The sequence below is a fragment of the Molothrus aeneus genome, chromosome 5 (assembly GCF_037042795.1).
Source record: "Molothrus aeneus isolate 106 chromosome 5, BPBGC_Maene_1.0, whole genome shotgun sequence".
Classification (NCBI taxonomy): Eukaryota; Metazoa; Chordata; class Aves; order Passeriformes; family Icteridae; genus Molothrus; species Molothrus aeneus.
In genome coordinates, this window is record NC_089650.1 from 23,937,273 (window position 1) to 23,949,566 (window position 12,294).

The 12,294-nt window shown below is 39.7% G+C and overlaps 1 protein-coding gene across 3 annotated transcripts in view; it reads left to right on the top strand.

The window, feature by feature from the left end:
- ANKS1B (ankyrin repeat and sterile alpha motif domain containing 1B) overlaps positions 1–12,294 on the top strand; it is a 408,607-nt gene that overhangs the window by 233,889 nt on the left and 162,424 nt on the right. For all 3 annotated transcript variants that reach the window (XM_066549544.1, XM_066549545.1, XM_066549546.1), the window contains one exon: positions 12,116–12,214. In XM_066549544.1, the coding sequence (XP_066405641.1) occupies positions 12,116–12,214 (99 nt within the window). The remainder of the gene's footprint in view (positions 1–12,115; positions 12,215–12,294) is intronic.

The window sequence follows — 12,294 nt, forward strand, 5'->3', positions numbered from 1 at the left end:
TTTTGTGTGAGTATTTGTAGCATCTAACTACTCAGGTATCAGTAGTAAAAACAGAACTGTTGTAGTCTAATTACTGCTTTTGTGTTGCATCTGAGATAAACAATACAAGAACATTTGCAAAAGAGTGAAAAGGTGTAAATAAAGTAGAGAATGTGTACAGAAAGAAAGGTCACAATATTAGAACTGTTTCTTGAAATATGTCGGCTGGCTGGGAATAAGTTGCACAGGAAAAAAGAAGCAGACATGAAGGAAAAAAGCGGACAGAAAATAGGCAACTTGCTATCTGGCTTACACAACCAGAAATCTGATTTTGCATTTGTTTATTTTTTGGATGTGCTTGTTTATTTTTAGGTTTTGGAATTATGAATGTTATTGTTCAATGGCAAGATACTTGAAATTTGTGGGCAAGCTATTTTGAAGCCTGTGGTATTTATTAATTCATATGAGATCCACTCAACAGCTACAAAGTGGTAGCGACTTTATTTTTAATAGGTTCTGGGTGACAGTTGCTGCATTAGCCGTGATGTAGCTAGACTATGCTACATGAAATGATACTGCTAAATATGTAGTCAGAATTGAAAAAGAAATACAAAGAAATGTAGTGAATCACTCCAGAGTGCACTTATATATCAGTGGCTACCCAGTTGTTTTCCAAAATTGAGCCTTTTCTGTTTAGATAAGGTTAGCATACATGGAATGTGTTTCTCTCATTCTTTGGGCTCATTCATCAAGTTGAAAGGCATTTTCAGCAACATGAAAATTGTCCTGCCCATAACAGGAACTAGATGATGTTTGAAGATTCCTTCTGACCCAAATCAGTCAGTGATTATGACTCTGTTAGAATCATTTAGTTTGGAAAAAACTCTTAAGATCATCAGGTACAAGCATTACCTCAGCACTTCCAAGTCCACTGCTAAATGATGTTCCTAAGTGCCACATCCATGTGTCTTCTAAATACCTCCAGGGATTGTGACTCAACCACTTCCTTGGGCACTCTGTTCTTGACAACCCGTCCAATAAAGGAATTTTTCTTCATATACAATCTAAACCTCCCCTGGTGCAAGTTGAGACCGTTTCCTCTTGTCCCATTGCTTGTAACACAGAAGAGACTGAAATCCCACCTGGGTGCAGCCTCCTTTCACGTGGTTGTAGAGAGCAGTAATGTCCCCCTGGAGCAACTTTTTGTCCAGGCTGAACACCCCCGGCTCCCTTAGCTGCTCTTCATCAGAGTGGTGCTCCCTTCCCCAGCTCCACTGCCCTTCTCTGGACTGCCTCCAGCACCTCTGTGTCTTTCCTGTAGTGAAGGGCCCAGAAGTGGACGTAGGATTTGAGGTGTGGCCTCACCAATGCCAAGTATGGGGGGTTGGTTCTGAAATATCCTTTCTGCCATGATCTCTACAAGTTTGGGTCTGCCATCATAACACAGCTTGGAAGGATGAGCTTTTACTTCTCTTCTTGTGGAATATATCTTCCCAAAGTTAATTTGAAAGAAAGAAAGTCTGTGTTTCTGTCATCTCTGCAACACATTAAGAAAAAAAGAAAAAGAGCTTTGCAGTGCAGGCATGTTTTGCTGCAGTCTAGAAAAGGCATGGTAAATCAGTTTCCTCAAAATGATAAAGAGTTGCTGGATCTCATGTATCCCTTGAAATTTATGGTAGATTTTTATTTAAGACAATCAGGTCTTCCTTCTGCTGGGTATATATAGATGTATCTATATCACTCAGTCTCTGGTGTAGCTAAATGCCCATGTGCTTAACTTTAAATTAGCCGAAAGATGAGAGTGAAAAAAAAAATATGCATTAGGTAAACTATTGATATATTTTCCTTTTCTGGGCAGTTTTGGCCAACAGCAGAAACACTGAATCAATGAGTTGGGGAGACCTTTGATCTCACCTAGTGTGTTGTATGGTGATGATGCTTATGATGCTTCTGAACTGCAGGATCAATTCAGATTCGTTGCAATGTTTCTGAGGAGCAGGGTCTGCTTGGTGCTGAACACAGGTTTTATGGAGCAAACTAGTCATTCCCCATTCCCGCTGCATGGGAAGTGAAGCACATCCTAAGGTGATGCAGCGGTCCATGCGTGATGCCCAGGATGACCAGTGGAACGACAATCAGTCCTCCTTGGTGGGAATATTGGCATGCCTCTCCCCACTGGTTCCAGGAGAACAATAGCCCTGTGTAGTGGCACAAGGCGCCTGGGATGGCACCGCAGCGATCCGCTGGTTGCCGTGGTGACGGGAGTGGGCCCGCAAAGCCAGCCTCCTGGCTGCTGAGTTGGAAGGGATAAGAAAAACACAGCCCACTTCCCATGTGAAACGAATTACAAGAACAAGCAAAGGAAGAAAAGAAAAATGTCAACCCTTAATCAAATGTTCTCTTATTTTTAGAAGGGGTTTGAAGAAAATGGAGACCATCTCTGCTTACCTCTTGGGCCTCAGGGATTTGGCTAGTAATACCTCTGTACATACTGTGGAAATAAATCACAGAGGTTTGTATAAGAAAAATCATGTGTAAAAGGTATCTGTGTGCAGTGGGAGATGAGAAAACCTTATTCTATCCTGCTATCCTTTGTGCTTGCCTTAGCAAACAAAATCTGTAAGAATTTGTTAAAATGATTCTCAATCTAATAACTATATTTGGCAGTCAAATGAAATACACTAGTTTTTAACTAGAAAAAGGTAGCATATTCCAGTTTCTTATTATCTCACAATGTCTCTTACCTTTTAACCTTACTGCACAGCTGCATATCAAAAGCAGCATGATGGACTGTGAAATACATTTAAACATAGCAAATCAGTGGTGTGTAGAAAACACCATTCATTTTCTGGCATTTGTCATTCTTGGGAGCTGCTTCATATTTTATTATATCTAGTAATATTAAACAAACCAGCAGTTTCACTTAACCTAACAACCTCCAGTTACTAGCAGCTAGGTCTTGAAAATGATTTGGGCACCTGACAGTTAGGAGGTGCCTCCATTTCACAGAACACAGTGCACTGAAAAAACAACCAAGTCAGGCCTCCAAGACCATGATAAACTCACAGTGAGTTGCAGTGATTTGTGAGTATCATGATGTTTGACTGAAGAGTTCCTGTTCCTGGCAGTAGGATGTCTACTACTGAACAGGCAACAAGACCCTGCTTAACTTAATAGGAGGAGAAATGCAAGGAGAAAAAGGGTGTGCAATGCTAAGCAGAGGAAGCCAGTGAGATGCTTTGAAGCAGGAATTACATCAGGAAGTTTTGCTTCAATTTGCATCCCTGCATTAGATGCAATTTGAAAGCTGGAATTCCTGTCCTGCTCCCTGGATCTTGACATGTGAATCAACCCTTTGGATAAGGACAACTGCTTCATTGTTCTTTCAAACTGAAATACAAGCATAAGTCTGTAGCTTAGAAGTTAGGATACTTGGATGAAAGAAAGTAATGAATTTTTAGCTTTTTTTCTGGCTTTTCTTTTTTTTTTTTTTTGGCAGTCACTAGATATAAACCAGAAATATTTCTAGAAACAGCACAAGAAGATTGATTTATCACAACCAGCTGTCACTGGTCCTAAGGATGATATTCTTTCTGACTTACTGACTAAACCTCACAGCAATTTAGTTTCAGCAGGACCAATGAGCAATTCCTTCTCAACCCCAGAGTTCCCTTTCCTGATAGTTGTTGCATAGTTTCCTTTGTTTTTAGGAAATTTGAGTATGAGAAATACAGGTAAATCTGATCTCCTACCTTCTGCATGAATAGGTAACAGGTAGGCTGTTCTATGAGAAAGAAAACTAAAGCCATTCTTCCTCCTTTTGACACATTTTAAGAAAGAGCAGCAGTTCATGTGGTGCTCCTGTTTCTGCCTTGGGCATGCTCTGAGACTTCCTACCAGATCAAGCCCTGATGACATTTCAGAGGAGGGCCTACTTTCTAGACTCCCACAAAGGATTGATAGGGTTTCCTAGCTGCTCTGTCTGCTCTGAACTGGAAGCTTGAACACCAGGCAGCCCACAGGCAAAGACACCAGTGTGAGCAGGGTTCAGTTGCAGGCAGGAGGTGAACAAGTGCTTGAAGATGTCAGTCATAACTTTAGGGTGTAAGTATGTGAAAACTTACATATTTTGTTGGGAATGTTTTCCTTGCTGCTATTTGACAGGCCGCTTCTGGCAATAACCTATTTTTAAGGTGTGGAGGTTGCCTGGAATTTTAATATCTTTGACTCTGCATTTTGTGCTCTCTGGGGTGATTTGGGTGGCTCACATTTTAAAACATATGACTCTGATTGACAAAAATATGGGGAAGGAAATATATGTATAGGACACTCTGAGAGGTGAACTGAGTTTTTATGTTTCATAGAATTACAGAATTATAAAATAGCTTGGGTTGGGAGAGACCTTAAAAATCACATAGTTCTTCTCCAGGCTGAACAACCCTATCTCTTTTAGCCTAGTTTAATAGAAGAGATATTCCAGCCCTGACATCATATTCATGACCTTCCTCTGGACTGCAGGTTCAAGTCATTCTTTGGTGAGGGCTTCAGAGCTGGATGCAGCTCACTAGGTGGGATCTCACAACAGTGGAGTAGAAGGGCAGAATCACCTCGCTTGACCTGATGGACACAATTCTTTTGATTCGACCCAGAAAATGGTAGGCTTTATGGGCTGTGAGTGCACATTGCCCAGTCATGTCAACCAAAGCCTTCTCCTCAGGGCTGCTCTCAATCCATTCTCTGCCCAGCCTGTATTTGTGCTTGGGATTTCCCTCACCCACGTTCAGGGCCTTGCCCTTGGCCTTGTTGAACTTCATGAAGTTCACACGAGCCCATGTCCCAAGCCTGTCAAGGTCCCTCTGGATGGCATCCCTGTCCTTGGTGTCAGCTGCGTTGGTGACAAACTTGACAAGGGTGCACTCAATCCTGCTGTCCATGGTGCTGAAAAAGATCTTAAACAGTGCCATCCCCACACCAATCCCTGAGGACACTGCTTGTCCCTGCTCTCCACTTGGACATCGAGCCATTGACCACAACTCTGAATGCAGCCATCCAGCCAATTCTTTACCCACTGAGAGACCCACTGAGAGGCACATCTGTCAAGTCTATGCCTCCTCAACTTAGAGACAAGGCTGTTGTGTGGGACAGTGTCAAATGCTTTGCACAATCCAGGTGGAGAACATCAGTTGTCCCTCCCTTATCCACCAGTGCTGTAACCATATTGCAGAAGGCCACCAAATTTGTTTGCTCTTAGTGAAGGCATGTTGGCTGGCAGCAATCAGCACCAAATTTTATTACAAAAGTTAATTTGTTATTTGATCATCACCTCCTTATTTATTACAATACCACAGTGCTAGCTGGTTAAAACTCCATGTTACATGCAGAGTAGGTTTTCAACATTTTTTGTAGGTCTGAAAATATTATCTTTGCCCCTTCCAGCACTCCACAGCCTTACACACTTACTGGAGAAAGGAATATTTTTCTGAGACTTTAGAAGTCTGTTAATTAGCTCACAGTAATATTGATTTTTAAAGTGGGTCCTTTGAGAAATTTAGCATCCAAGCTAAGCAGCATTTATAGCAAGTAATCTGAATAATGGTACAATAAAGACTCTCTGGAATTTTCATTACTCAAATGAAGTGAAACTATCTTCACAATATACATTGAAGACATTAAGATGTAATTTAGGTAAGTATTAATAATTATATTATTGAATTGTTATGACTAAATAGGTAGACAGAGTTGGGTCCACAGCATTAGTAATTAAGTGGGCCATGTGTGACATCAGAGGTAATTTTTTCAATTGCCACCTTATCTGTGCAGCTAATTTGCGTGTGACAATTGTGTTGCTTGTAATGAATCAGTGCTACAAGGAGGAGGGATAAAAATAGCAGAAATTCTTCCTACAAGGATCCTTGTCCCAGCTATCCATGTTGGTTAATTACCACTACACTTTAATTAAGTATTCCTGTTGTGTGAAAGGTCTGTGACTGTATGATCATTTGAATGTCAATATTTGAAAAGCTTTGGATGGCACTGGTTGCTTCAGGTTCATTTCTAGAAAAGCTGAATGTGAACCAGAGAGAAATCTTTAAAGCTTTAGTCATATGCGCCTCAGGTCTGTAGGGACTCCTTTTTAAACTGACCTTGCTTAAATGACCAATTTTCATGCAGGTTGCAAATTTGTACACGAGTGCTATCACCCCACCCTTATCTTTGAGTGAAATGGCCTCTTTTTAGTGAACATTTCAGTAGTTGCTTGTTTTTACTTCCTGACTAAATGGGACTGACATGGAAAACTTTCAGTTTCTCTGATTTTGTTCATTTTTTAATTGCTAAGAGAGTCATAAATGTAACGACTGGAAACAGAGCAAGGTGAGGATTGAGAATGAGTGTCAGTAGTTTTACAGCAAATTAATTTTGGAAGAATATTATCAAATGATTATTTTGCAACCTGCTTGGTCCTTTCATCTGAACATATTTTATAATCAATATCTTTCTCCCAAAACAAAATTCCATGCTTCTGCAGGGGATTTTTCTAACAAAATCTTGTCAGGTTTTTAGATTAAATAATGTCAGCAGTATCTTAAGGAGTCTGAAATCTTTCTGACCTGAAAGTACAAGTTGGGCATTTAACTCCGTAGTCATTCTTACAGATCTTGTTTTCATGTTAACAGTGGAAATACTAGTGAGAGGCAACCTTTTCACTTATAATGAAGCTTGCTAAAGTCTGGTCATTTGCCAGTTCTTGTTTGCCTGAAATTTTTGCACTAATAAGAAGCAATGCTCATTACTGAAAGCTACATTTCTCTAGTCCTTTATTGCAAGTCTCTAAGAAATAAATTCTTTTATCTTGTGGGAAAATTGTGTTGTGTTGAAAAAAACCTTTTGGCTTATAATTTAGCTTATGAAAAAGAAAAGTTGTTCAGTGTGTTTTTAATTACATTGTGAGATGTCTTTAATTTTTTCCCAGACAGATGACAATTTAGATGTCCAATATTTCAAGAGGATGCAGTTTGGAAGGATATTGGGGTTAGGTGGGTGAGAAACAAAACAATTCCAAAATTCCAGCTGAGGAGGCTTGTTTGAGTGAGCTATTGAGGATGTGCTTTATATTTTTCCCTCACCAGTTATGTATCTGGAATCGCAGAAAATAAGAAAGAATAGAGCTTTTTGGTGCTGTTGATCTGAGTTTGAGTCTGCTCTCTCTGACTCCAGTCTCCAACCATGTGTAATGGAAGAACATGCCCATCTGCTCCTGCCCTTCTCCCACCTCTCTTATCTGAGTGACAGGAATAATGGCACTCTCAGACACTCCAGTTAAGTGTACAACCCAGCAGATATTCTTTTCTGTGCCAGGCCATATTTCCAGCAGCTCTGTAAGCTGAAGTATGAGGCCTGTTGCCCAGCTCCACTGAAATGCCCCAGCTGTGCTCCTGCAGTGCCAGGTCTCAGTCCATCAGGGTGAGGCTCAGTGCGGTACACTTTGGTAGAGACATTGGCAAGGCCCTTCAAACACCACCAGACCTTGTCTGTCATACACTTACACCATGATCCTACCCACTGCTGTGTGCTGGATGCCACCTGTACCAGCTCCTCAGAGTCTCTTCTGACCTCATTATTTTGGTGATGCAGCAGATTACTACATGGATGACTGGGAGGGGACAATGGAGAGTGTAAAGTGCTCCCTGCACATTGGGAGTGATGCAAGCACCTCTGCTGCCCCATCAGCCCTCTGCTTACTTCAGAAGTCATCCTTCCCTTGTCCACACCAATCCTGTTGTTTGTCAAACCAGTTTCCAGTACATTAGAAACATAAAACATTAACAGAAGTTGTTACCTTGTTGTTACCTTGTAGCACTTGATATCTCCAGCCGACCTGGGTTTCATTAATGGCTGCACAGCAAATGACTTTGACTCAATCTGTTGAGCAGCAGCACTTACACAGCTTTAGGTACCTGAATTACTACTTTTCCTCCTTTGCTGACACAGATGAACACCAAAAGAATCAATTAAGGTGGCACTGCCAGCCTAAAGCTAGAAGTCCCCCAAATCTTCTATTTCTTATGTAAATCTTTTTCCTTTGCAGGGGAGAAAGAAAACTTTAAATTCAAAGTCAATTTGTTCTTTCTTTTTCAGTCATTTTGTTCCCCACAGCTCATATCTTCCAACTTTAGTGGCTGAATTTCCAGAGAAGTCTAGTGATACATCTGCCAACTCTTTTAAAGCTTCTGTACCATTTTACTTAGGTGACAGAACCAGACATTAGAATTTTTCATGATAGTTCCCAGCACAAAAAATATGTCAGGGAAGATTAAAAACATAGGTACAAAAGGAAGAATGTGAAACATACAGTCATGCCTGCAATTCTAATATGTTGTTCAATATTTTATTATCTTATGGGACAAATCTTCAGCATTCTTTTGTTTCTGCAAAAGGTAGAATGCATATGGGTGCTTAGGTCTAATCCAGAATTTCTGGGAATGACTGTATTTAGGTGGAGAATGCAAGAGGTGATTTTGTATTGAACAACCCATATAAATGCCAGTGACATCTTTATCTCATAATGTATCATTATGCATTTTGTTCTGAACTCATTTATAGGAACTATCTCAGAATTTGGCAAAATTTCTGGTTTTTTAAAATTATGTTGTTTTTCATATGCCTCCAGTCTCCCACATGCAGTTTTTCCTTCGCTCTTGAGCCCAACTGTTCTGTGAAACTACTGCCTTCTTGCTCAGGAGATGAGCTTCCAATGTGTGCTTACAGGGAAAAAGATGATGATCCTGGGAGTTGTGCAGAACCACAGATCTAGGGGGTGGAGGGTTTCAGATGCACTCTTTCCTAACTGGAACTTCAGAAGCAGGATCTTTCCAGTTCATTAGACTATTGTGCATAATTAAGACAGGAATTTCAACAATGTAAGCTGAAGTGTATGAGATCTGAACCTGTCCTTATATAAGCAATTTTTGTTGTGAATTCTCAGTTTTCCTTCCAACTAAGTTTTCCTGTAGACTTAAGAAACTGCAGTATCACATAGTCTCTTATGTTTTCATTATAGAAAGCATAAAGCTCAATAGAGATTGCTCACCCATATTTCCTGTTATAAGAACCTGTTTCGCACATAAGCGTATAAAAGTTAAATCTTTGGACTCAAATTCTCTAGGTGTCTACTAGGATAATTTCTTTTTGGTGAATATTTCAACTAATGTAGCTCAACTATTTTTAAGGATGAAATAATGTGACAAGACATTCTTGCATTCATATTCATTTTAATTATATTTACCATGTCATCTCTAAAGTTAATTGAGGTTACATTTGGTCCAGCTTATAATAGATGGAAGCTAAGAGCAGGGAAAGAACTTCTCCCCTTGTAGCAGAAGGAAGTTAGGTTTTCTTCACTCTTGATGTAGGAACCTGTGGAAAGAGACTGGAAGAGAACAAGAGGAATAATCAGGTAAAAAAAAAAATCAGGGAATAGGATTAAGGGGGTAACATGAGCAGATACTTGGAAGATAGGACTGTGAGGGCTAGGCTGTTTCTTTCTCTTCACAGGTATTTCTGCAAATCAAACAGCAGCTTTCTACTGCCATGAGTTTATTCCTCTATACTAAGCAGTAGTGCATTATACTGAGTATCTAAATTTCCCTGGTTTGCTATTGTGGAAAGATGAAAAGTTGTTTTAGTTTCATGGCAGAAGACAATAAAATCAGTTTTACGGGAGGGATGAGTGTCTGCCCCTGTTGATACTTAACGTTGACACAGGAAAGCTCTAAAACCTGAGCACATCCAAAGACAAGGTTGTTGCCTTATTGAGGCAACATGAGTTCCAGGCTTTCCTGAGTTTTAAATATTTGCTTCTGTAACCTTGACCTACTTTAAAAAAAATACATTCAGTAATACATAAGGAAAAAACAATAGCAAAGAATTAATAAAATAATGCTTTCTCTGCGATGCAGCAACTACATGCAAATATTTTTCCTGTGCCTGTTAGTTTAATTGAGTTTTAAGCATTGTAATATTTGAAGCTGTGTGCCAAGGTTACTGGCACCAGTAAACAGTGATGAGTACACCGTAATTGTGTGTAAACATCATGCAGTAATGAAGGTGAAATCTAAAAAACTGTTAAATGAAGTGAAAGCAGTAGCTGCAAACGAAATAGATGCATTTATTAAAACAAATGGAAATGTATAGTCTTTGTTTTGGACTGGATCCTCAGTTGGCTCAGTTCCCTTAAATCCATTTATGCTAGCTATTTCCAGCTGCTGGAGAATTCAGCCCAAAATGGATGGCTTTTTCCATGGTTTTTTTCTATAGGTTTACAGCCTCCTTTTGGTTACTTAAAAGAGAAGGGCAGAAAGAGGAAATTATATTTTTGTGTGTTTACCAGGGAGATGAAGGAGGTATTACCCCCATTAATCACTATCACTGGTTGCACAGCCCATGCTGCAGGCACTCTTATATCAGATGCTCTACTTAAGCTGGCATCATCGCACAGCTTCTCCTGGTAGAGCAGGTTTCTGCCTGCGCTATTCTGAATGCTGCACACAGATTGTCTCAGGGTATGATTTGCAGATTTGTAGTCTTAAACCATACCACTTACTGTAAAATATAGTTTAAAATATAATAGCTTTGCAAAGTTTCCTCGATTGCCTTAAAAAGACATCACCTAGATTTTGCAGGGTACTCTGTGGAGTAGCACTTGAGAATCCTCAGGGGTGCACCTGTAAATTAATCAGTCCATCTGAAAAGAGTGAAAATTTAGCAGCTGAACAGAGTGAAGTCTTCCATATTCCAGGGTGATTTTTGAAAGAAATCCATGCTGCTTTGGGACAGGAGATTTTATTTTCAGAAAGAAGTCACATCCTTCATTAAGCCCTGACTCAGCAAAGCATTTAAGCATGTTCTGTTATGTGCCTATTTGCTTTTCATTTTTCCACTTCTTAAGAGCTGTGCTAAGTCAGGAGCAGCAAGCCAAATGGAAAGCTAGACATGAAGTTTTCGTGGATTTGCTCTCATAACGCCAAAGTGATCAAATTAAATGAATACAAGTAAGAATTCTTGCTTCTAGTAAATTAGTGTTATGAGACTCCAACAAGGGTAAGAGATCAGGACAGGTCATCAGTTTTTTCAGGTTTTATTTTCAACTGTAATAGAAACTTTCTTAAAACAAAATATATTTTTAAAAAGCTGAGATTTTTCTCTGAAATGATAAGCTCAAAAAAGAATACAAGATTGCCAGCTATTCCATCTTGATCCTTGTCTTCAATTCCCCTTTTGAGCCACTCTTGTGTCTCCAATGAGTCCTTCAATAGTCACTGACAGCTCTTTAGACCATCAACTTTCAAATGCTGGACTTATTAGGTGGTATCAGACTCCTTGAATTTAGGAATTGTGTTGTCCTGTTTGTGTCGTTCCTACTGCTAGCAACTCCTAGCTAGCCATCCATCAAGAGATGCTTGAATTGTGGAGGTTTATTTCATTGACTTTTCTGGGCAATTATTTTGTGTATTATTTGAACAGATGGTCTTTTTCAGCTATTTGAATGTTTGGAACTATTTGACCTGCCCACGAGCCGGAAAATAAAAGCAGAGACAAGTAAAGTTAGGATTGAACTGGTACAGTTAAATGGGGGATGGGGACTGCATAGTTTGTTGACACCAGTCCCTTTCTTCATCATTTTACTATCAATGAACTAAATAATTTTATCCTTATCCACTCTCCTCATCTTATTCTGTGATGATTTTTTTTCAGTCTGGAGGGAAATGAACATCATAAATAGATAGTTGAGGTAGGAGGTGAATTGAAAAAATTGAGAGTTTCTGAACAATTCTGTAGTCATGTCCATGGTTCCAAATGAAAGAGCAATCACATCTGGTATTTGGCTTGAGTGAGAGCTACAATTTCTCCACCAGCAGTGCTGCCAGCAGTGTAGCAATAGTCCATGGGTTCAAGCACCTGCCACCATATTTTATTATTGTGAAAATGAATGCAATCATCAGTAATTTATTATTCTTGTCACATGCTATAAGTTAAGCAAAGTGTTCTCTTTTAAATGTGACAGAAGGGCCTGTTTCAGGGTATTGAGGGCATCTGTTAAGTTTTCAATTTTTATTCCACTTTTTTTCCCCATTTTTAGGGAAGCAACGTGATGGAGGACCAGGATCTCCTGGAAATAGGAATCCTTAACTCTGGGCACAGACAGAGAATACTCCAAGCAATCCAGCTTCTCCCAAAGGTATAGTTTCTGTTATTATGCAACTGAGGGAACTAACCCCTGCAGTATTCACATTATTTAAAACACTTTTTGGAATGGAG